Source organism: Schistocerca americana, chromosome 2, assembly GCF_021461395.2.
Source record: "Schistocerca americana isolate TAMUIC-IGC-003095 chromosome 2, iqSchAmer2.1, whole genome shotgun sequence".
NCBI classification, from domain to species: Eukaryota; Metazoa; Arthropoda; class Insecta; order Orthoptera; family Acrididae; genus Schistocerca; species Schistocerca americana.
In genome coordinates, this window is record NC_060120.1 from 68,384,867 (window position 1) to 68,411,056 (window position 26,190).

Sequence of the window (26,190 nt, forward strand, 5' to 3'; positions counted from 1 at the left end):
TCCTCCAAAGCAGCACTAAGATTTAGTTCCAACTGTTCAAAGATGTCACTTTGGGAGGAGAGGGTGAGATCATCAGCATAACTGAAACTTTGTGTGTTATTAGGCAGGGGTTGATCATTGGTATAGATATTAAATAATAGAGGCACCGAAACACTGCCCTGTGGTAACTCATTCTTTTGAACTCTCTGTTGACCTAAAAATTCTACGGCAAACCTATTTTGAAGGATATCTTGAATCATTTGTGCAAGATGGTAATCATCATTTCATACATTTTGTGCAGAAGCATTTGATGATTGATTGTGTTGTAAGCTGCTGTTAGATCAATAAATGCTTTCCTGGTGACCTTTCTTGTCTCTAAACTGTCTTCAGTATGCTGGGTTAGATTTAATCTACATCTACATTTATACTCCGCAAGCCACTCAACAGTGTGTGGCGGAGGGCACTTTACGTGTCACTGTCATGACCTCACTTTCCTGTTCCAGTCGCGTATGGTTCGCGGGAAGAACGACTGCTGGAAAGCCTCTGTGCACGCTCGAATGTCTCTAATTTTACATTTGTGATCTCCTCGGGAGGTATAAGTAGGGGGAAGCAATATATTCGATACCTCATCCAGAAACGCACCCTCTCGAAACCTGGACAGCAAGCTACACCGCGATACAGAGCGCCTTTCTTACAGAGTCTGCCACTTGAGTTTGCTAAACATCTCCGTAACGTTATCACGCTTACCAAATAACCCTGTGACGAAACGCACCGCTCTTCTTTGGATCTTCTCTATCTCCTCTGTCAACCTGATCTGGTATGGATCCCACACTGATGAGCAATACTCAAGTATAGGTCGAACGAGTGTTTTGTAAGCCACCTCCTTTGTAGATGGACTACATTTTCTAAGGACTCTCCCAATGAATCTCAACCTGGTACCCACCTTACCAACAATTAATTTTATATGATCATTCCACTTAAAATCGTTCTGCATGCATACTCCCAGATATTTTACAGAAGTAACTGCTACCAGTGTTTGTTCTGCTATCATATAATCATACAATAAAGGATCCTTCTTTCTGTGTATTCGCAATACATTACATTTGTCTATGTTAAGGGTCAGTTGCCACTTCCTGCACCATGTGCCTATCCGCTGCAGATCTTCCTGCATTTTGCTACAATTTTCTAATGCTGCAACTTCTCTGTATACTACAGCATAATCCGCGAAAAGTCGCATGGAACTTCCTACACTATCTATGTAGTGCAGTCCTTTCTGAATCTAAATCCAGTTTGTTGTGGGATTAAGTGGTATTCAGCTGCTTCTGAGAGTCTATTATGGATCATTTGTTCAAAGACCGGTGACTCCTTAGGTCATCAGCCTGCTTGCATTGTTTCAGATTTGCAACTACTTGAGATTCCCTACGTAACTTTGTACATGTACTGAGACAATTATTGAAGAAACATAGGGAAGCCAATTGTATGTTTTTGCACCAAAATGTTGTATTTCTTCAACTCTGATATCATTTGGGCCAACAGGTTTATGAAATTTATCATGGGATATTGCCCACTCCAAATCTTCTTGAGTAAACACTGAGGAAGATCACAGATTTCCTCTTCCAGTATTGTGCATGTAACCATTTGATCAGCAGAAATATTGGCATGTACAGATTTCTTGGTTGAATCATTATTTAATCTCCTCAGCAGTCTCCATGCTTTTTGACTACATCTGGACATATCTAATTCTTCAATGAGATACATCAATTCCCTCTTTTGATTTCGGTGCTTAAGTTGTTAAGTGTTGGGCCAGATAAAGTTGTTTCCTGGCTTCATGATCTTCTAAAAAGAGTTGTTGTTGTTTTGTGCTTGGAGTAAGCCTCTGTATGCGATTTATTCTGCAAGGTCAAAGACTAGCCATCCATGAGCATTTCTGTACTATTTCAACAAAGTGATCATACGATTCTGGTGAGGGGGACTACTTCAGATTCTGGTGTAGGGGCTACTTCAGTTATCTCCTGATCCAGATGCAGATGTAGATCTAATTATGAACTCACAGCCTATTTCTATTTTTTTCTGATAACTGCAAAACAGCTGGGCCTAGCTATTACACTTTGTGCCCTTATTTCCATACAGGCATTCCCTATTTCTGTATAGGCATTTCTTTTTTAAAAAATAAACTCTATTCCTACAACAAAACAGCAGGAGCAAAGATTTTTGTACCCTTGATGCAGGTTGTAGTTTGATTTGTAGTCTCAATTATTGGAACACTCCAAGTAGCAGCAATAACTGAAAATGATGCAGGAAGTTCAGCTACAACAAACATGTTCTAAATAAGATCGCAATGTTGTTACTGATTTTTTTTTCTTCTTTGTGTGTGTGTGTGTGTGTGTGTGGACAATGGTCCGTCTTCTCCATTATATTCCTTTCTTTCCAAGATATGTGTGAAGACTGAGACATATATGCACAGTGAATTATGTTCCATTTCAAAGCTTAACAGGTACAAGGGGATTTCAAAAAGTAAGTTGCACATTGTTATGGCAGACCAAGTAACGTTTTTTGAATGCTGCACTACTCTTTAAAGTGACACAGATACATTACACAATTTTCCAACATAATTACCAAGTCTCTGTAAACCCCATTCAAAAAATTGTACCAATTCTTCAATTCCCTGACAATAGAAATCTGCTCTTTGGCCACAGAGCCATTTGAGAACCATTCTGTGAACATTCTCATCATTGGAAAATCCCTTTCTCCCAGATATTCTGTCCATTTGCTGAAAAGATGGTAATCACATGATGCATGATCTGATCTTCCTGATCACCACACTCCCATATATGCAACCTTGGACAAATTGTTGGCACGATTTCATTACAGCTGCATGCAACATTGCATTTGGTCCATAAAATACCAGAATTTTGTGGTGAATCAGTGTGCAATTTAGACCTTTTGCAGCAAGAATCATACTGTTCTGTGTACTTCAATTTTGGAATATGTTTCCAGTTGTTGTGCCATTTCAGTTGCACACTGTGATGTGCATGTTATCCAGACGACAGGTGAACTGCATCTGCAGGAAACCTGGAACATATACTCTCTTCTGACAATGCACCACTCTTGTGCAGAGGACTTAGCATGGGATGCCATGTGTAATGTACTTTCTGAAGTCCCTACTTGCTTAAGCTGAATGCCAAACAAATAATTTTTCCTGTCTTGAGCATATCAGAAACTTCTGAATTGTCGAAGAAGGTAGCTCCACAGTTGAACCATGAGTGTTATCTTTCAATGACGTTTTTGCAATGCTTAGTTCATATTAAAGCAAGAGGTGCCACATTATTGCAACCAAGCTAGAATTTTACTATCTGCACCAAGAGGCCAGAACAACCGTATTGAGCTGGGGTTGTCAATCTATGTGGGTTACAAATTCCATTTGCAACCCAACAGGTATTCTAGTCCTGAGTGTCAAGAGGAGACACCTACTCTCTTATAAACAATTTTGATGTCTGTTCCAGTCCTGATGGAGAAATAGATCAGGAAGCCTTACATTTAGAGGACCCTGCAGTTAACAAGGCAAAGGCTACAGCCCAAACATTGAGAGTGTCTCAAATGCAGATCAACAATTTGAATATTTACTTGAGATGGCAGAAGTACATTTTATAACAGAACAGTGTACACAGTCCAATAATCCTAAACTTTGATGTTGCCCATTGCCATTTTAGCATTGTCCAATACTTCCAACAGTGCCATGTTGACAAACAGCTGCTTCCAAAACCTCCTGCATTCTTTCTCAGAAAGTTTTAGACAACGTAAGTGAACATCCTGTCCACACACATTCACTATAAGCATTCTGTACATCAAGCAAGACCACATAGCCATTGTTTGCCTCGCTCAGGTTGAGCACTTAATTGCAGAAACAGAAAAAATGCTGATGCAAGTAAACAGTGTAAAGGCTTTTGCTGAGTTGGTCATCTCATATAAGTTTCACTTTATGCTGGATATACAAGAAATACAGGTACAATTTAGTCTGCGTGAGGGCAACAGCATACCTCACAAACCTAGAAATGCATCATCATTTGAGATCTCCACCACTATCAAGTGTTTGCCATTTAGTCACACACAAAAACCAACCAATTCCAAGCTAAGGATAATTTGCTGCTTATAGGCAAGTCACACTTGCTATTTAACAGCCATATCTGCAAACAGTTCCGTACCCAAGAAACCTTTGAACTACATGCTTTAAATCTGTTTGGACTTGTAATTAAGGATTCAATCTTTTCATTTCTGATTTTTTTTTTCAGTCCATAATCAACACATAATCTGTGCTCAGTTACACCACCACTCCATGACTCAAGGAACTACTAGCAAATTTAGCAAGGGGTTAATATTTCTCCAAAGCAGATTTGGCCTACACCTGTCTAGAGCTTTTGCTTGATGAATATTCGCGAAACACAATGGTGATAAATAAACCGTTTGGCTTTTCATATTGCTGTAGCACCTATCTTTTGACAAAGCCTGACCACTGCCTATTTTCCAAAGTTATTTGTAATAATATTAACTGAATTTTACATAACAATGAAAACAATCAATTACTGATAAAATTATTTAATTGGATAGATGAAAAATCTACTCACTAAGTGGCAGCAGAACACGCATATAAAAGACTTGTGATTGGCAAGCTTTTTTCAGGCGGAAGGATTGAAGGGGAAGGAAGAAGCGTGAAGGAAAAGGACTGGAGAGGTCTAGAAAAAGGGGTAGATTTTGGGAAAGTCACCCAGAACCATGGGTTAGCGGAGACCGTACTTACCCGTATAGTGAGTCTCCTCTGACCCGCGGTTCTGGGTGACTTTTCCAAAATCTACCCCTTTTCCTAGACTTCTCCAGTCCTTTTCCTTCACCCTTCTTCCTTCCCCTTCAACCCTTTTGTCTGAAGAAGGAGCCACTGGCTCCAAAAGCTTGCCAATCATAATAGTATTTTCTTGTGTATTCTGCCGCCACTTAGTAACTGAATTTTCTGTTGTTGCTTGATAGTGTGTATGTCCTATCAAACAGGAAACATGCCTAATGTTCTGCAAATTATATTTATTTGGTCATGAACCTGCCTTTGGCTTTTTAGACCATTGTCAGATGACAACTGAATTTTGCAAACATAGATAAAATCATGTGTGACTTACATTTACATTATTTATACAGAACACACAAAAATGATGACATATAGAATGCTTACATAGGAAAGTATCACATTTGTATGGCACAAAGAAACAGTTACATTTCACTAAAAAATAAAAAAATAAAAACAAAATAAAAACAAAAAAAAGTTCTTTTATGTGGAGATACAGTCAACAAAAAATTTTAAAAAATTGAATTTACAATTTTAATGCAATATTTGTACAACTAAAACTTAATTTAACTGAACAGAAAAAAGGAAAGTGAATTTCACCATTTACTGCTAAGCTGGGATTCTACGTATATAGATTTCAAGTATTTCCAGTAGGATCATCTTTCTGCCTTTTTTTAACAGAGTTTAAAACATCACAATCTACATCATATGGTTGGTTTTCTGTTAAGATGATTGGCCAAGGTTCAATCTTTTTAATCTTCAGCTTCTCTTGTGTTCAGATAACCCAATTGCCACCACACTACCTGAACGACCCACATATACTTTTCCAGTGTGCTTGTGTATGCTTTAGTACACACTACTTTGCATGAAGGTTTGTAATTTGTCTTTACTGTTGAATAAAAATGTTGATATGCTGTCTGTATTATAAAATTCAGGTCTGTAGTTGCGAGATTAACTTTTTTGTGAGATTAACTGAGATTTGGCCAACATATGGGATGATGCATCAGTTTTTGTAACTGCTGTCGCTGTTGATCAGCATACAGAAGTGGTGTAATTTTATGCATTTCTTTTTTCACGGTATGTTATCAATCAGGGCAGAGCTGTAGCCATAACTGAATAGTTTGATGGTCTGTAGATATGTTTAAAATGCAGATTCATATAATTTAACAGATATGAGGCAATGCACTGTCAAATAGAAATCTACATGTTTGTGATGGTGTGGATGCTTGTAGCTTCCGTGGGTTACTGTATCTGTAGCTATTGTTTTTCCGTAATTTTAAAATGACTCATGTAAGTAATTCTGTCCTGCACTAATTATTTAGATGAAGTCACTGAAAGCAATGCTGAAGGAAATCACAAATCTAAGGGCACTGTTCACTGAGCTCAAATCAGTTGGCCTGAAATAAAACTTCCTGTTTCCAGACTAGCATTGAATACTTGGGCCACATCCAGGGTCAGCTTGGGACCACAAAAGCAACTTATTATTTGCCCCTGCCCGTTTTCCCCTCATACATTTTCACCTGTATCAGTTTTTGCTATGAATTGTGATACACATTGTATATAAATGGTGCCCTTAGCACCTGTCCCAGCTTGGTGCCCCAAGCAGTGATTTGTGTCACTTGGGCCTTAAAGTGGCCCTGGCCACACCCATCTATCACACTAGAGCACTTGGCAGCAAATGATAATCTATGACACATAAAAGAAGGGTAGTCGTTTTTGGGGAAAATCAATTATTACTAGCAATTCATTCCCAAAGCAGCAGAAATTGCACACTCATTAAATACACTGCAAACGAAAGGTGTATTTTTCTTAGCATCACTTACACATGAAAAACAACTTGTGCTCACAATTGATGATGCATCACAATATGGTATCAGAGCCATATTAGCATAAAAAATTTCAGTAATGCAGAATAACTGATCAAGTGTGTCTCCAAAATTTTAACTTCTGTACAGCTAAACTATTCACAAAATAGAAAGGAAGCCCTAACCATATTTTGTGCCCCTAAGAAATTCCAAGTATTTTTATACAAAAATAAATTTCACTTCGTCACCAATCATAAGCTGCTATTGGCACTTTTAGGCTGTCACCTGTGGCTTCCAGCAAAATTAGCCCAAAGAATAAAGAGTTTTTACACTCACAGTATAGTTTTATAAAGTGAAGTATCACCAAACATAAACCATTCTTGTGATAATCAGTGAGCAATACAGCAGTACTGTTCATTGTTGTTAAAGGTACATTTGAGATTCATTGCTCTCTAGAAAAAGAAGCACTCAGCTTCCTGGCCTAGGAAGTTTCAGTGACAAGATATGTTGATAAAGTCTATAAACTTTTTTTCAAAATTTATGTATCTTGTATGAAGTTAAGAATAAATTAGCTGGCATAATTTGAGGGAAAATATACCAATACAGAAAACTTCACCATTCACACCCCACATATGACAATCGATTTATTTTTGAATTTTTATGAATCCTGGATGCAAGAAGAAATGCTGTGTGTCTCTCCATTTTTAAAAGCCTACAGATTTAATGGCTGTTACATTAAATTAAGAATCCTAGTCACACTCTAATATCGGTGAGCTTAAGCAACTACCTGTAATGCTACTTGCGACAGAGTCCTAAGCTATATCTAAGTGCATCACAATATCACTCTAATGAAAAACCACTGCTTCAACAATAAATATTGCACTACTAATGCAGCTAGTTATTTCTGATTGCAGTTTTTGCAGCACATTGAAAACTATTAAATTCTTATTTTATTGCTCTTTTATACCTTGAGTTCAACTAGCCAATCCATTCCAGTTAATGAACTTCCAGGAATGTGTGACAATTGATTGTTACTGAGGTCAAGGACCTCAAGAGACTTCAGTCCCTTAATACCAGCTCTCTCTAGACCAGTCAGAGCATTGTGGCTCAGGTTCAACAGCAACAGGTGAGGTGCTCCGTATATGGCTTCGTCTGGAATGTACAACATAAAAAAATAGGTTTACTCATCACATATTGAAAATTATAAGCCTTTGTAAGATTTCAAAATGCTGGAGCCTCAAGATCTCACTGAAGCCATGGTGAAGGGTGTCACACAATACTTCAACAATAACATCTATACTTTGCTTTCTGAGATCAGCATTGATGATTTAATGGAGTCGTCATTATTATTATGAGATAAGGCTTAAAAGAAACAGAGAAAACGGTGATAGAAATTGTTCACAAAGTAAGTAAAAAAAGTCACCCAGGATTTTAATTAATTGAGGACACAACACCACAGAATGAGGGGGAAATAATTTCATTTTCCTGCTTAGCTTGACCTTATGTCTACCTAGCCTTTGAATGATGGTCAACAGTTGCTACCATTTTTTAAATAGTTTAGCTTAGGGAACTGGAAGTTTTTATAATTTGTTTTTGAACGAGATATGATACGGATGGATACTGCATGGCTTCAAGGTGGTATGGTGTTTGGGCATTTGCATTATTATTATGAGTTGCGATGCTTATGGGGTTTTGTTTTTGTTCTGTGATTCAGTGTCCTGGGTTGGAGCAGCGAGGTCCACCATTGAGTAAGAAGCATGCCATGACAAGTTGACAGAACTGTCAATTAAATCATTCTTCCATGGACTGTCAAAGACTGCTGTCTGATGTCAAACTGAATGAACAAGCAATATTACCTGTTACTAATGGTTGTAATATTGAAAGCTGGAATACAATATAACCATTTGTTAAAAGGAGTGTGGTGTATTCCTTTGTAATAAAACTGAAATTACTTGAAGACTCTGTTCCCAGTAGAAGTACAACTCCAACGGAAATGAAATCTATATGATTGGCACCTGCTACAAAGATTTATTTATAGATGCAGCAGTTCAGAATTTCAAGATAGCAGTAAATCTGAAACCAAATGCACAGTTATATAAAAAACAAATATTGCAGTAGGCTAATCTGGGACCACACTATTAAATGGGCATGTAAAATTCTGCTTTAAAAATAATTTTGTTCATAATGGTAAACAAACTGTCACTTTCTATCAGCGCTAGGCATCACCTGAAAGATGTGGTCAGCAGTTTCTGTTTCGACTGGCGCCAGCTACATATAAAGGGGAACAGTGCATTACCTGGGAACAGTGCATTACCTTAATCTATGTATCTTAGGAGAAAATGAGTCACGAGAATGAATTTTCACTATGCTGTGGAGTGTGTGCTGATTTGAAACTTCTTGGCAGATTAAAACTGTGTGCTGGACCAGGACTGAAACCTATTAGTTTTTGTGTGGTCAGCATTGCAGAATATGTGCTGGATGACTGGGTGAAGAGCACCTAATTCAGTGATGTCTTTATGTTTGAAATCAGGATATTTTCTAGAATTCTGCTACAGGGAGATATAAGTGATTAATTCTGTTGATCAATTGAGTTGCCCTCCCTGTAACTGGGAGTGGGTACCTGTGCTATCAATTTTTTCTTAAGAAATACACTGTAAACTGTATTTATTTAGGGATTAACTAACCTGAAAATTTTAATAGAATTTGATGAGTAACCTATTAGAGCACTGTTGAGTTTCTCAACCATTTATTGACAGTGTGATTCATAAAGAGAGGAGGGCTGAGTGTTGGCATCATTCCACTTACTATGGACATATCTACCCTTTTGCTAAGTCTTGAGTAGCTTGTAGTATAACATCTAATCACATTTAAATGATTATAAATTATGTTTAGATTTTAATTTTTATTTTAGTGGTACACAAATCGAAATACAAAATAAACACTGTGAAGGACAGAAAGGTAGGGAAAAATTCGTATGAAAACGCAATTAATATGGAGTTGGGTCAAATTTAGCATCCAAAACTGTCTGAATATTCCTTAGGAAAATTAAAATGCTGAATGGTGGTCCACATAGTTTTATACCAATTGCTGCAAAGAAAGTGTTACAACTGCTTGAGAGATTCAGATTAACAATATTCAAAGAAGACATTATTTCATATGATAGTTCACCAAACCAGTCATAGGCATTTTGGTCATATGAATGGAGTCATTTTCATTTTGAAAGACACAATACCCTATTTGGCACAATGTCTGTGCCACCTAATGAAGCTGGTCACCTAACATGGTTCCACAGACAACTGTTACCTTTCCTTTCAGTATAATCTTAGTACCCACTGCAAATAGTGATGACTGCACAATCAATTTACAGAGCTTCTGCACTGCTACAGAAGTGAAATAAGGCAAACTCAATTGCACACTTTCTCTGACATTCTTTGTCATTTTCTGTTGGTCATTCCCACAAGTATTACTTGTCAGTCTAGGACCTTACCAGGTATGATTAATAGAGGATATAAAGAAGATCCAAAGTTGGGTGTTACATTTCATCTAGTGTTCATTTAGTAAGCACAGTGTCATGGGGACACTCTGTAAACTCCAGTTGCAGACACTGCCATAGAGGCATCATAGAGAAGTTTACCGTTAAAATTCTGAATGCAGTTATTCTAAGAAGAGTCCTGTGATTCTTTACTTCATTTCACATAAATCTTACAAAACGACCATGATAGGAAAAATCAAAAGAATTACACCACAGGTGGAGCCTTACTGACACTTGATCTCCCCAGAATCGTTTTCATTGCACAAGTGGTAGCTGATCCAGTCTTTTGTGCAACACAGGGAAAAAATATTTTGGTGTTTGTGGGTCTTGGAATGGGACTGTTAAGCTGGTTAGGTGTACAGAGGCCAATACAAAGAGAGAACTTAATATGTGCAAGACAGCCAGAACTCAGTTTTTTGGTAAACTTGTCCACTTGCAAGTGGCACACCACTTAGTTATCCATTTGGAAGCCTAGCAACTTCATACGTAAACTAGGTCTGCAGAGTAGATTGCTTGTATAGCATTAAAAGTAGTAATGTTTTGTTGAAATGAATAAATTGGTGTAGCTTGCTCTCATTTAATTCTTTGTTGGAGGGTTCATTTCTAACAAAATATCATAGTTGGTAAACATTTATAAGGAATTTGCTGCTTCATTTTCAACAGTTCATAAATGGATGATCGAATTTAGATGTAGCTGTATTAATATTGAAGGTGATCCAAGTGAAGGATTTCCCTGAACTACAGCCATGGATGAAACAACTGTGGTAGTGCACAAAATGTTACTGAATTGTCAGAGATTAAAGGTATAAGGAGTAGTTCACACCATAAGCACCTCAGGAAAAAAAAAGTGTGGTATGTGTTGAATGTAAATTAAATATCAGAAAGCTGTATGGAAGATAAATGCTGCATTTTTTTTTCTATCTTGAAAATCATTTAGTGCAAAAATGCTTTCCTCTGAAAGATCAGGAGTGCTTTAAGAAGAGTTTAACTGATTTCATGCTTCAGTTTATTACAATGAATGACTTCTGGAACCACCACTTCACACCATCAATGAAACAGCACTGAAAGCAGTAAATGGGAACAGGTAACCTGCAACAAAAAAATGTGAATCCTTTTTAATTTGCCAGAAAGTTTGTAGTCAGTGATTTCTGGGATTCTAAAGGTATTTTACTGATTATTTTGCAAAGGGTAAAACAACCACAGGTACACATGCAATTTTTTTGCACCAACCAGATGACAAACATACATTGAGAAGAATTGTAAGAGAAATTGTGGCATCGATAGTTCGTATCGACCATGAGACTTAATATCTGTGAACTCTAGGTGCTCTGTCGATCCTCCATCTTAACTTTACTTTAGTCCGTTCTTTGTTATACTATATTCTGTATGGATGCAGCATCAAGTGTAAATATATACGAGCTATTATTATTATTATTTTCGATTATTCCCATTTAAGAGAGCGTTTGAACTTGAATTCCTTTATGATGATTGTTTATGTTTTTTCTGAGCCCAAATTTTCTTCATGTGTTCACTGTGTTGTTTCTTTCGCTCTGCTGTCCATTTGCATCCTGGTCTCTTCTGTGTTGTGGTGTCAAATTTATGTTTTTTGATGATGTTCCTGAATTCAGTTCTATTTTCTGCATCGTTTACTGTTATGCGTGCTTGTCTGAGGTCCTCTTCAACTTCTTTTATCCATTTTGTTTTTCCCCTGCCTGAGTTGACGACTTTAAGAATTCGCTTTGAAATTCTGTTTTCATTCATCCTGTGGATATGTCCGTAGAACTGCATTCTTCTTTTCCTTATTGTATCCGTGATCTTGTCTGTGTATTTATATAATTCTGATGTTGGTCTCTTCTTCCAGATTCCTTGCTCTTGTATCGGGCCAAAAATTTTCCTGAGAATTTTCCTTTCTTGTTTCTCTATTTCTTTGATTTTAGTTTGCCCACCTATTTGTGTTGTTTCAGATGCATACAGTGCCTCCGGAAGTACGACAGTGTTGTAGTGCCTCAATTTTGCGTTAATGGATATGGACTTTTTGTTATAATAGTTCCACGTGAGTTTATATGGTTTCTGTAGTTTTTTTATTCTTTCCTCATTGGCCTTTAGGTTGATCCCTGATGGCTGGATGATTTCTCCCAGGTACTTAAAATGTGGTACTTGTACGACTTTCCCATGGGTTGTCACAATAGGCAATTTGTCTTGTGGCACTCTTTCTATGTACTGGGTTTTCTCATACGAGCTATGATATATATGGGAATTAAATTTTCTATATCCCGATTACTGATACCGTTCCCACAGCGGTGACCCTGCAGTTCATTTGTGTTGCATCTCTTCTGCGCAGATGTTTATGCAACAGGTTATATGCACTACGCAATGACCATGCCAAACAATGCCTTGTTCGAAGATATGGAAGCACAACTTCACTCACTGAGTTTCATTATTTCTTCACCCCCGGCTACTTACAAAGAGCTATGCCATCAATTACTATCGTCACCATCTACCTTCCACCGCCGCTGTTCAGGCACCCCTGACGGACACGCTATCAGGCAAACAAACTTCTGGTATCAAACCCGTCCCTTGGACTGCTCCAGTGCTAGAGGCCTTCAAGGCTCTGAAGACTTCTTTAGCTCACACTGTGATACTCCCCCACCCCGACCCCTCGGCTGAGTTATTCATCACTATGGACGCCAGCGACATCGCGGTGGGGGCAGTGTTGCAACAATGCAAGGGCGACACAGTATCTCCGCTTCATTTCTTCTCCAAGAAACTATCTACGGCTCAAAGAAAATATTCTGTATTCGATAGAGAGCTCCTTGCTGTTTACGAGGCAATCAAACATTTCCGCCCTGACGTCGAGAGACGTTTGTTTTTCGTCCTCATTGATCACAAACCACTGGCAGAAGCGTTCTGCAACCCACCTGAGGACCCACCCCCTCGACATTACCGCCACTTTGATCTGGTTTCAAATGGACGTCCATTACATCAAGGGTGCGGATAACATCACTGCGGATTTCTTCTCGTGGATCAGTGCTGTTTCCCGCATCGTTGATCTTTCCGATCCGGCCTCCCTCCAAGCTTCTGATGAAGATTCTCAGGCTTTCCTACAAGATCCACAAACATCACTTGTTTTCACAAAGGCTAAATTTCCTGGCATTTCCGACGAGGTGTGGTGTGATTCTTTGACCAGCACCGTACACCCTTTGCTCCCACCTGGGCTGCGCCGACAGGTTTTCGATGCCCTGCATAACGTAGCCCACCCGGGTGTTCAAGCCACCAGACATCTCTTGTCAGAATGTTTTGTTTGGAAGAACATCAAATAGGACTGTCAAACCTGGCCATGCAGCTGCATCACTTGCCAGCACAACAATATCAGCCACCACACCTCCCTGTCTCTGGGCAAGTTCGACATTCCCGCAGGACAATTCTGTCACAAACATATTGATCTGGTTGGGCATCTTCCTCCTTCGGAGGGCAATAGATATATCTTATCAACTATCTCTCGCTGGGTCGATGCTGTCCCTCTCCCTAACATACCTGCCGAGATGGCAGCCAAGGCATTCATTGGTTCGTTGATCGCTCGTTTCGGGTGTCCGACCACTATCACCACTGATCAGTGTTAACAGTTCGTATCCTCCCTTTTCACCATCCTCTCCAATATCTGTGGTATTAAAAAAATACACACTACCACCTATCACCCACAAAGCAATGGGTTGGTGGAGAGATGGCACCGCACCCTCGAGACGGCCCTTCGATACCATGATTGTCTCTGGTTGGAAGCTCTCCCATGGGTGCTACTTGGTCTATGCTTGACCTATAAACCTGACCTACAGGGGACTATACCTAAATTTGTTTTCAGCAAAAATCCGATCCTACCGAGGGAACTTACTCTTCCCCAGGTTAGCGAGGATCTTCCCCCCAAGCCAGATTTCATTAGCCGGATGCGCACACATTTTCAACAAACGCGTTTGCACCCACCCATCAATCACTCACCGCCCAAGACTTATGTTCCCACCACACTCTCCGACTGCTCCCACATCATACTGCGTGATGATGCAGTTTGGCAGCCTCTTCAACCTCCTTATCTTGGCCCCTACAAGTTCCTGTGGCGGGGGGACATGACTTTTGATATCATGATTAAAGACCACACACAGACAGTTTCTCTGCATCGCCTGAAACTGGCTTTCATCAACCCTAATGGTCTCACACCACCGCAGTTGGACTCTGCAGACGATCCATCCTTGATCGAGAATGAAGACGTGCTCTCATCAACCTCACCACACACCTCTTCCGCTGAAGACTGTTCGCCAGCATTCGCTGGTTTCCTGACCTTACCCTCTGTTTCACCCTGCGCGGGTTACACACCCTCACCTCCAACGTTGGAGACACACACACCTACTATCAGTTTTTCCTGCAGCGTGCCACCACACCGATTGAATGACGTTTTTATAGTGACGTTTGACGACCGAGTGCTCATTCTTTTGAGAGATACCGAGGTTCCGCCATCGGACGGTCCCTTACACGTCAACATTGCACACAACCTCACACTCCTTTGTGAGTGTGACTCAGCATCTCTACGTGCTTTCATTTCTACGGATGGCTCAATGCACTTAAGGGCCACACACACCTCCAGCATGCCATCGACTGCCCGCCCGCCTACTCCCGGGCTGGCCCCCGTCTCTTCCGGCCATCGTGGCTGACTGACTATGAAGTGGACCTGCCTCTCGCCACTCTGCCTGCCCAACCCACCTCATTTGAGATGGAAGTACCTGTGGTGCGCCTGCCTATGCACACGATTTCCACCGACATCAACGCCCGCATGCCCTCACTCATCCTTGGACATCTGTAGTACTTTGTACTGGGGAGGGGGGGGGGGGGGGGTCTGTGTGGCATTGATAGTTCGTATCGACCTCGAAACTTAATATCTGTGAACTGTAAGTGCTCTGTCAAGCCTCCATCTTAACTTTACTTTAGTCAGTTCTTTGTTATACTTCATTCTGCACGGACGCAGTGTCAAGTGGAAATATATACGAGCTACAACATATATGGGAATTACATTTTCTATATCCCGATTACTGATCCCGTTCCCAGACAATAATCATAATTAGAGAAATGGACCCACATAAACAGTGCTTTGATTGATATGCTACCCATAGCCTGCTATCCCTCTCCCTTTCTTGCCACGCTCTGGATTGATGCCTCTGTTCAACACAGTTGCACTCTGGCTGGAGCAGCCAGAGAGAATGGTTATGTGTGCATGAGATGTGTTTCCTTTCTGAAGAAGACTTTGGTTGAAAGTTCAGTGCATAACAGTCTCTCGTTGTGCCTGTCTGCAACTCAATGTGTCATGTTTATGGTGAGTAGTAATCTACCCTTTTCATGATACTGTTAAGATTACATGACTGCAATACACAGACATTTTTCAGAATGACACTTCAGGGATAGAAAATATTCTACTCACCTGAAAAAAACTGTTGGACAAAGTACATTGCCCTAAAATTGTACTACCTCTAAAAATAATTAACTTTTTATTAAAATGACATTCTTTTAGTGGCAGAACAAGAAATTTTCATTTTTCCCATATATACTAGCGTGTATGCATTAGCTTGTCAAGTACCTTTAGGCTGTATATTTACTATATTAATGAAATAACCTACTATGCTGATTTTACATTTAGGTAGATGTCAGCTATGGATCATAGTCAGTCTTATGGTACAGTATAAATTGTATACAATATAACCCTGTGTCGATGTTACAGTGATGTCTTAGCACCTTTTAGAGCACACATTTTTGTTTTGCTTCATGAATCACCAGTATCCCTTAACTTATGGATGTTAGTATAGTAGGTTATTTCATTAATATAGTAAATATACAGCCTAAAGATACTTGACAAGCTAATATATACACGCTGGTATATATGGGAAAAATGAAAAATTCTTGTTATCAGGTATGCTACCTTACAATGCTCTGTGGACCTTTTCGTGGTGTGTGTGGACACATGTTCTGTTTCAGGAAAACAAAGCCTGACTACAAAATGGTGGGCAAGTACCTGGATCATAAAGACATCACACATCTAGAATAAGCAGCATGCTCCTCAGACTTCAAGTGATTGAAAATGCATGGTATGCTCAATGTAAAGGTAATCCAGGCCTAACACAGCCACCATAGACTGTTTCTGACCTCCAGAAGATTCTTCTCCGAGAAGTGAAGGTGTCACTGCTAGCCAGGGTGGACTGTCTGATCCACAGTTGGCAAGTAACTACTTCCTGAATTTCCATGTATCAGTGTCACACACCAATCTGACATTTTGTATGCCATCAATAGGCCAGTTAAACTATGCTCCATCTGCGAAAAAGTCAAAACACTTCATCACTATTCCTACATCCACTCCTAGCAGGCAAAAGTGGGTATTTGACAAACTGTGTGTTACCACTGCATATCAGGGGTATGTCCAGAGTGTTACTTGAGGATACAGAGGAACGAACCTCTCAAAACTAAACATACAACATCTGATGAGAAATGCATAACCCTTAGGATGTTGTAAGATCGGTAGCCATGGTAAGTGCTCTGCAACTTCATATGTCTTTTACAGTAAGTAGAAATCTATCTTTTCCTACATCATTCATTAGAACATTTGAATATAGTGAATCTTTATTTATATCTGATAATTTGAAGGATTCGTGATTTGGGCCATTGCAAACATACTTGTGAAGGAATGCCCTCAATAAATGGAATTATGGCAAAGACTTATCTCTGGATCACACACAAGTTCCGTGTGTGTGTATGGGTTTGGACTGCACATCTTACTATGTTGTTTACTCCTTTGCAAGAGGTTGAAAAAATTGATTTTATACTACACTGGTATTGCTATTTAAAATTAAATATATTTTATTATGGACAAAGAAAAACTCTAGAATCACCAGTTTTTACTGTGTGTTAAAGAAGTGTCATCAAAGTTTATAGGCATGTATGTGGATCTTCTTTCTTTAAATTTTATTTTATTTAAAATACCAATAAATAAATGTATGATACAGCTGTAAATCTCTTGCAAAAGAGTAGGACTCACAGCAAGATGTGCGATTCTAACTTACATATTCAAATGTCGACTGTGATCTGAACGCAAGTGCTGTATCACTTAGACACTGCCCCTGTTGGTAAGGATTTTCTCCACTAATATATGTGCAGTGCATCAAAATAATTTGTTCTTCAATTTCTTGGCAACTGTTAAGTTATGGACTTGATATACATAACAAAATTTTCTTGTTTTCAAGTGGTCTGATAATTCTCCCTGGTCCTTGATCACAGCTGTGTCATGATCATTATGGAAAATGGGTGCATAGTGACATACAACTTTCACAGGAGTTGCTTTTGTGTAATCGCCAACCAGTATACTAACCTCATCGAATTTCGTGGGTTGCAGGATCCTACTGCTCCTTGTAAGTCTGCTTACAGAAATGTGACTACACTGAAGGTTAGTCTTAAAGCTTTGCACCTCAAAAAAATAGAGTGCTTTTGCAATTACATGTTTGCAATTTTCTGGTACACACTGAAATCTCTGTGCCAAGGCACCATAGGATGCCACTGGAGGAGCCAAAGCAATATGGCACAGCCCATTGATAAAGTGGTGTATCCTGTGCAAATTCGTTTTGTGCATTTGAAGGGAAACAATAGTGTAACAACCCATGCTGAGATGGTGGACAGGTACAGCAACATGTATCCTCATATGCCGTAGTAGTTAGCTGGCACAGACACTTCCAGTGTGATCAGACAAGTCTTAATGATGAAGAAATAAGTAGAGTAGCAGATCATGTCTGTGAAGAACCGGGAATCGCAAGAGGGCTGGAGGCCCTGGTGCTTGAAGATTGGGGTATCACAGTCAATATGATAGTGAAAAAAGTGGACTTAAGATGGATTTGTATTCAACATATCACATAACATTTCGAATATGATAAGGTCACTGCCTACTGGGTTATGGAACTGCTCATGCTCATTCAAATAGTTTGACACCCATTTTAAAAGTAGTGGAAAACTGAGGTAGCAATGGAAATGAGCAGCAGAAGTGTTGGATCTATGTCAGGGAATTCCAGATGATGTATTTAGCCACCTAATCACCACAGATAAGTGCTGGGTGTATCACTATGACCTGAAACAAAAGGAGCAAAGCAGGCAATCAGATTGTGTGACCACCAAAAAAGACGAGGACCAAATCATCATCAAACAAGGTGATGCAGTGCCTTTTTTGAAACTGTCACAATGTGGTGCTAACAGATTATGCTAATGAGGGAAAAACTGTCACAAGAGCATGCTATCAAAACCTTGTATTGAGCTTGTGGGAGCCTGTCAAGCATTTTTGCTCACGATAACTCTCTAGCTCATTTTGCAAAAGACACATAATACATACTGCTTCTTTGGGCTATCAAATTTTGTCTCACTCTGCATATTCTCCTGACATAGCATCCATGACTTCTTTGTCTTTCCTTGGATGAAGAAACCAGTGCATGGCAGGCATTTCCAGAGAGAAGATGAGATGATTGTTGAGGCAGAACATTTCCTGAACTGCCAAAATGCAGTCTTCTACAATCAAGGTCTCTAGCAAGTCATTCATTGTTGGGAAGAATACCTTGCACTGAAGTGTGAACATGTAGAGGAGGACTTATACCGTCTGCCAATTTAATGATTGCAGCTTGATTTTTTTTCTGAGGTGCTGATTAAAACTGTATGACTAGTCCTCATACTTTTGTATTTACAAAGTAATGGTCCTCTGTGAGAGTCATTTGGTACATAAGTGTCCCATGGTGACTGTGGCATCCAGTGATGGCTCTCCCTCAATATCTAAGGGTTGCCATGTGTGGGTAAGTGGCACCTTTTACCTGACACACACTTAACACAGACTTACCAGCTATGTCAGAGAGGGAGTTCTCCTGCAGCTCAGCTGAACGCAGCTGTGGGAGGTCGGCCATGGCAGCACGTGGCAACTGCTGCAAGCGGTTGTGCGCCAAGCGCACAGCTCGCAGCTGCGGCAAGTCAGACAGTGCACCTGTCTCCACACTCTCTAGCCAGTTGTTCTCCAGGTCCAGCAGTGACAGACGCGGAAGCCCACTGAATGCCCCAGCACGCAGCGATGTCAGTCTGCAACCATGAGTTGGGCTCATGCCAAGGGCAATTTAGGTTATGCATATCAAAGTCCAGAGCTAATCAAACAGAATAGATTGGTTCCAAACAATTGAGATATCCAAGACATTACATCCAAATAACAATGATCAGTTTATTTGATTAAGGAATATTAATGCACAGTGGGTATATGCACTGGTGAAACTAAGGTAAATAGTAGCCACAGCAGAAATGAAGGGTGTAGAGTGCACAATAAATAGGTTGGCCTCTACCTGCATAGATGGTGCAGGACAGAAGGGGGCAACAGCAGTGATGGGGGCTCCACTGTGAACAAATATGGTGTAGTAAGGAAAGAGTAGTTTGAATATGAAGCTTAAATATAAGATTTTCTGCACCTTCTTCCATGTCTGATGTAGTGAATCCTTTGGGAAGTACATGTAGCTATGTTTTACCCTCCTTCTTTATTACCATTATTGTGCATATGGAGTAGCTAGAGGTTACTGCAACACTTTCAAGTACACTTTCTAGTTTCCATTTTTTAAATAAGTTTAATGATATAGTATGCATTTTTTTTTATTTTTTATTTTTTTTTATGCTAGAGAGAGTGCTGCAGCCACACCCCTCCCCACCCTTCTTCCCGCATGCATCAGCACTGGTTACACCAGAACAAATTTCGACTTTTTGCCCACCCCCTCCCATCCCCTATTCCCACATGCCAATGCCTCCCCACACCTTGCTTGTATAATCCTCAGTGAGACTGTTTATTTGTTTATTGGTATCAAAACAGCTTTGTAATGAAATAAACAGTAGATATCTCAACCACCTTTTTTGTATGATATAATCAAAAACAGGGAACAACACCTGGGCACATTGCTTGCAACAATAATGGGATTCCTTTTTTGTTGTCTTGTTTCCTGCCACTGCAAAGCCATAATAAACAAAACAACAAATGCCAAATTTAATCTTTAGAGTTTAGTTGCTTTGGCATACTTGGCCTTATGAATGTGTCTTTATCTAGTAGATGAGAACAAGAAACAAATGTCTCTGTACTAAGGAAAGGTAGCTGCTCTGGAACTATTGCACAACGCAGTCCAATCTGAATCTCCTCATGAACCTTTTCATACATCTCTGCTGTCTGTTCATTTTAGTGCCCTCCAATCCATTCCTTACTATTACTACTTTCCCCTCCAACTCCATCCTTCCACCCTCCCTTTTCTACACCTCTCCCTCATTGTTTTCTCCTGTCACAAAACTACAACCCAATGGTAATAGTATGCAGGCCACATGCCCTGGCCTCCATACTCTAGTCATTCCACTGAATTTATGTGACGTGTAAATGTAGTAAATGAAAACAGCGCTTATGTTTAAATGTTAAGCACTGCCAGGAAAAGAGTAAACTGCAACAAAATAAGGTGAGCATCCTCATACTCTAATCATTCCACTGAATTTATGTGACGTGTAAATGTAGTAAATGATAACAGCACTTACGTTTAAATGTTAAGCACTGCCAAGAAAAGAGTAAACTGCAACAAAATAAGGTGAGTATCCCTACAAATGAGTAAAGGCTCTTTTATACTATTTGTGTGGGAAAGGAGTATTCCATACTTAGAAAAGGTATGTGGTTAACAAAATGCATTACATCCACAATGTCTCAGTTGGGTTTGTATGTTCACTGTGAGCAATATCAAGCCTCTTGCTGAAGTTTAAAAATGTCACATACAGATGTGTGTTCACAGCATTGTTCATGTGATGCTGCATGTATTATAAGCAGGCACTTATTTTACTTTCATTTGAGATAATTCAATAGATGGCCACATACTGGGACACCAGCAAAGCAAGAGATAGTGTCTGCAGTCCAAGGCCACTTCAGCTAGGGGTTTTAATTTTTGTCTTTCTCTGCAGCTGGGAGCTAATGAGCTGGTTTCCCTAATTCACATGAAATGGGTTTTTGGGAATATTCACACTCCATAATTTTTTCATTTATTTCTTCCAGTCCAACTTGTCATTAACAACTGTGTGCTCTTACAAACAAAATTTACATTTAAGTAAATAATCATAATAATCACTTTTAATATGCCTTATTCTGCACTATAAAGCTTTCTTCATAAGCCTGCTTTAGTACAACACATGCTCATTTTTTATGCAGAGATATTCCAGTAACATCGGTTAGTCTCCCAGTAACACGAAATTGGAAATAATAGAGATTCACTGTCAGAAGGCAGCTTTTATGAGAGAGATGTTATTCACCTGAGAAAGGGAATAAACTCTCTGTCTGAACAGGTCTCACAAGGGCCCAATATTACTGATGGACCACCAAGTCATCTTGAGCTGACAGGCATCCTGAGGGTGGAGGGTGAGGTGGGGGTTGGGGGAGGTGTCAGCTCACTGCTCTTCCAACTGTTATCAGCATTTGTGACCTGACCTGGTAGTGTTACTATTCAGTCAAGTAGCTCCTTAATTGGCAGCACGAGGCTGAATGCAACTCGGTATGTCAATAGTGCATGGTGACCCAGATGGTCACCCATTCATGTGCCAACCATGCCAGATGGTGCTTAACTTCATTTATCGGATAGGAATTGGTGTATCCACTGCAGCACAGCCATTTATGGAGAAAGGGAATGACATATGAGAAATTAATAAAGGAAATGAATTTCCTAATTGAGTGAGTGATCATTGTGGATTTTTAGAATAAAGGCATCTAGGTGCCTTGATGTATTTTTGTTTATTATGTCTTTTCAGTTACTGACATCACCAGATCTATAATTTAGAGTAAAGTAGGTTAAGAATGAGAAGTGTTAAATATATGTTACCAGTTGACAAAATAAACCATTAAGAAATTCACCATTGAAAACAGAGAATTCATTAAACAAATTTCAGCATCAGTTGCAATAAAACATTTTTCTTAGTGGGGCATTAACAGTCAACTTGAATCAAAAGTTTCCTGAAATACAGATGCTAGGTGAGAGGTAGCACAAGTGGGGAATATGTTTCCTTCATTTTTCAGGTCATATACACTACTGGCCATTAAAATTGCTACACCAAGAAGAAATGCAGATGGTAAACGGTTATTCATTGGACAAATATATTATACTAGAACTGACATATGATTACACTTTCACGCAATTTGGGTGCATAGATCCTGAGAAATCAGTACCCAGAACAACCACCTCTGGCCGTAATAACGGCCTTGATACGTCTGGGCATTGAGTCAAACAGAGCTTGGATGGTGTGTACAGGTACAGCTGCCCATGCAGCTTCAACACAATACCACAGTTCATCAACAGTAGTGATTGGCGTATTGTGATGGGCCAGTTGCTTGGCCACCATTGACCAGACATTTTCAATTGGTGAGAGATCTGGAAAATCTGCTAGCCAGGGCAGCAGTCGAATATTTTCTGTATCCAGAAAGGCCTGTACAGGTCCTGCAACATGTGGTCGCACATTATCCTGCTGAAATGTAGGGTTTCACAGGGATCGAATGAAGGGTAGAGCCAAAGGTCATAACACATCTGTAATGCAATGTCCACTGTTCAAAGTTCCGTGAATGCGAACAAGAGGTGACTGAGACATGTAACCAATGGCACCCCATACCATCATCCCAGGTGATGCGGCAGTATGGCAAAGATGAGTACACGCTTCCAATGTGCGTTCACCGCGATGTTACCAAACACGGAGGTGCTGTGAACAAAATCCTGGATTCATCCGAAAAAATGACGTTTTGCCATTTGTGCACCCAGTTTTGTCGTTGAGTACACCATCGCAGGTGCTCCTATCTATGATGCAGCATCGAGGGTAACCGCAGCCATGGTCTCTGAGATGATAGTCCATGCTGCTGCAAACGTCGTCGAATTGTTCGTGCGGATGGTTGTTGTCTCGCAAACATCCCCATCTGTTGACTCGGGGATCGAGACGTGGCTGCACCATCCATTGCAGCCATGCAGATAAGATGCCTGTCATCTCGACTGCTAGTGATATGAGGCCTTTGAGTTCCAGCACGGCATTCCGGATTACCCTCCTGAACCCACCGATTCCATATTCTGCTAACAGTCATTGGATCTCAACCAACGCGAGCAGCAATGTCGCGATATGATAAACCACAATCGCGATAGGCTACAATCCGACCTTTGTCAAAGTCAGAAACGTGATGGTATGCATTTCTCCTCCTTACACGAGACATCACAACAACATTTCACCAGGCAACGCCGGTCAATTGCTACTTGTGTATGAGAAATCGGTAGGAAACGTTCCTCATGTCAGCAAGTTGAAGGTGTTGCCACTGGCGCCAACCTTGTGTGAATGCTCTGAAAAGCTAATCATTTGCATATCTCAGCATCTTCTTCCTGTCGGTTAAATTTCGTGTCTGTAGCACGTCATCTTCGTGGTATAGCAATTTTAATGTAGTGTACATATAAAATTGTAGTGCTGGTATCAGAAGTGATGAATAAATGCAATCAGATATCTAAAAAAAAGTAACACTTTACTAACTTTATTTACACTGTGTACACTTAATAATTGAGTTGTACATATTTTTGTATAGCTGTAGATTCTTCTGTGAGGTGAGTTATGTACAAAGAGAGTAATGTTCTTGGACTGTAACAAATAATCTTGAAACCTGATACACTTATGTAAGTCTCAGAATATTAGTAATGTTTAGCAGCATTGTGCTATCTTTATGTAATATCCTCACTGCATGCAACGTTGATTGGCCAGCGATTCTTTTTAAGCAACCACATCCTGAGCTTGGCCCCAGATTGGTTAGTGCTTGTATAAAATTATCAGCATGGGCATGGAGGACTATTTATTACAATCAAGAACTTTCCTCTCTTTATATAGAACTCAGCATCACAGCAGAAACTATAGCTATACAAAGATATGTATAACTCAATTATTGGGTATACATAGTGTAAATAAATTTATTACTGTGTTTTCTTTTTGTAGATGTTTGACTGTGCTTATTGGCCATCTCCACTACCAACACAACAGACATTAACTGGCAACAGTTGTTTTTTTCTGTTCAACTGGCAACAAGTCTGATTTTTTCATATATTGGTGCCATATCTGGTGCTTGAGTTAGCAATGTCTGGCAAATTGGATTTTTTTTTCATAATTTTTTTATGTGTGGAACCCACACCTACTTCAAACGTCTTGCACTTGTGTATGCAATGCCAACTTCTAGAACTCAATCACTCCCTGCACTTATTCAGTTTCGGAGCCAAGACGTTATCTCGTTGCTTACTGCTATTGGCAGATGGATGTACGCACAACAAACTCAGCCAACTGTAATGACTGAAGCACAGAATGCAATCAGCCAGGTGCCACCACCTCCACCCTTCCATTCTTTTGATGCACAACAGGAGGAATGGCTGGAGTAGTGCCTAACACATCGGATGTATCATGATGCTCTTTGAAGTAACTGAAGCTCATGAAGTTCAAGATTTTGCTGAAACTGACATAATGTGCCTGTTGTTGCAACACTGACTGCAGGCAGCTCAAAGTGGCTCAAGTTTCGCTGGGCACACAACTGCTGCTACAAGCAATGGGATAAACACAGCACAACATAATGAGATTTTCACTCTGCAGTGGAGTGTGCTGTGATATGAAACTTCCTGGCAGATAAAAACTGTGTGCTGGACCGAGATTTGAACTCGGGACCTTTGCCTTTTGCAGGTATGTACATGTGTCCTGAAGGGGGAGAAGATGCAATCGCCAAAAAAAGGACGGCACATCACCAGTGGATGAAAGACGATGCAAAAGTGGCTAGTTTATTAGCAAGTGCGCTAGGGAAGTCAGTAGCCAATCTCGTTTTAACATGCACTCATGCAAGTGAAATTTGGGACAAATTACGTGCGCGGTTTGAGCGTAGCAGTACGCAACGACAGAACATGTTGATAAGAGTCATTTTTCCGTGTTCAACGTGACGACAAATCGGATATTAGCACTCACGTTGCAAAATTGCAGAAACTTTTTGTGGACTTGAACGATGAACTGAAGATACACGAAGAAAATGTTTTGTCTGAAAGAATCTTAAATGGCCGAATTTTATCCAAGCTAGGCAAAGAATATGACAACTTGTGGGACGCAATTCTGTCCAAAAATCAAAGTGTGAATCTTCTGATTGAAAAATTGTACACCATTGAATTGCGTGATCAAAGTATGGTTGAATAAGCTGCGTTTGTTGTACGCAGTAGCACTAAGAAGAAAATTTAGTGAAATAAATGTGACAATAGTGAAAAATCGAAAAAGAGTGTGGAACGTGCAAAACGAAAATTTCCATGTCATAAATGTGGGCAGGTAGGGCATTGGGCAGCAGAGTGTTCAATGAAAAAGTCAGATAAAAACATTCGCATCAATCAGTCTGAAAAGAATGTTGCATTTTTGGCATGTGTTTTTGGTGCCTCAGTCAATAACGGTTTTGAAGTTGACAGTTGGTATTGTGATAGCGGTGCCACAAATCACATCACTGCAAATAAACAATATTTTGTGTCTTATACAAAATTTGCTGTTCATGAAAAGATTTCAATTGGGAAAAGAGGTGTAAGCATGTTGGCTCATGGACAGGGAACTGTGAAAATTCAGATTCAGTTGACTAATTCTACAAAGAATGCTGAACTGAGAGAAGTGCTTTATGTTCCTGAAGCAAGTGCTCACTTGTTCTCTGTAAAAGCAACTGCATGAAAAGGTTTCTGCACAAGACTTGATGACAAAAGTGTCCACATTGAAGACAAAGTGACTGGTGGAACAAAGATGATTGGTCATGTCAATCATGGTCTCTATGTTCTTGACATACGTGTATTTAAACAATCCCAACCAGTTCAAGTGAACATGGTGACATCGTCAGATGCACTGCAAATTTATCATGAGAGATCTGGCCACCAACACAAACAACATGTGAAAAGTGTTTTGAAGCAGAGGAACGTCTATGTGGAAGGGTGCAAAGA

General features: G+C 39.9%; 1 protein-coding gene across 1 annotated transcript in view; it reads right to left on the bottom strand.

Moving 5' to 3' along the window:
• Positions 1 to 26,190, bottom strand: part of LOC124593781 (protein artichoke) — a 185,569-nt gene that overhangs the window by 6,573 nt on the left and 152,806 nt on the right. The window contains exons 11-12 of the mRNA XM_047132130.1: positions 19,038 to 19,270; positions 7,580 to 7,764 (exon numbers count right to left, since the gene is read on the bottom strand). Of these exons, the coding sequence (XP_046988086.1) occupies positions 7,580 to 7,764; positions 19,038 to 19,270 (418 nt within the window). The remainder of the gene's footprint in view (positions 1 to 7,579; positions 7,765 to 19,037; positions 19,271 to 26,190) is intronic.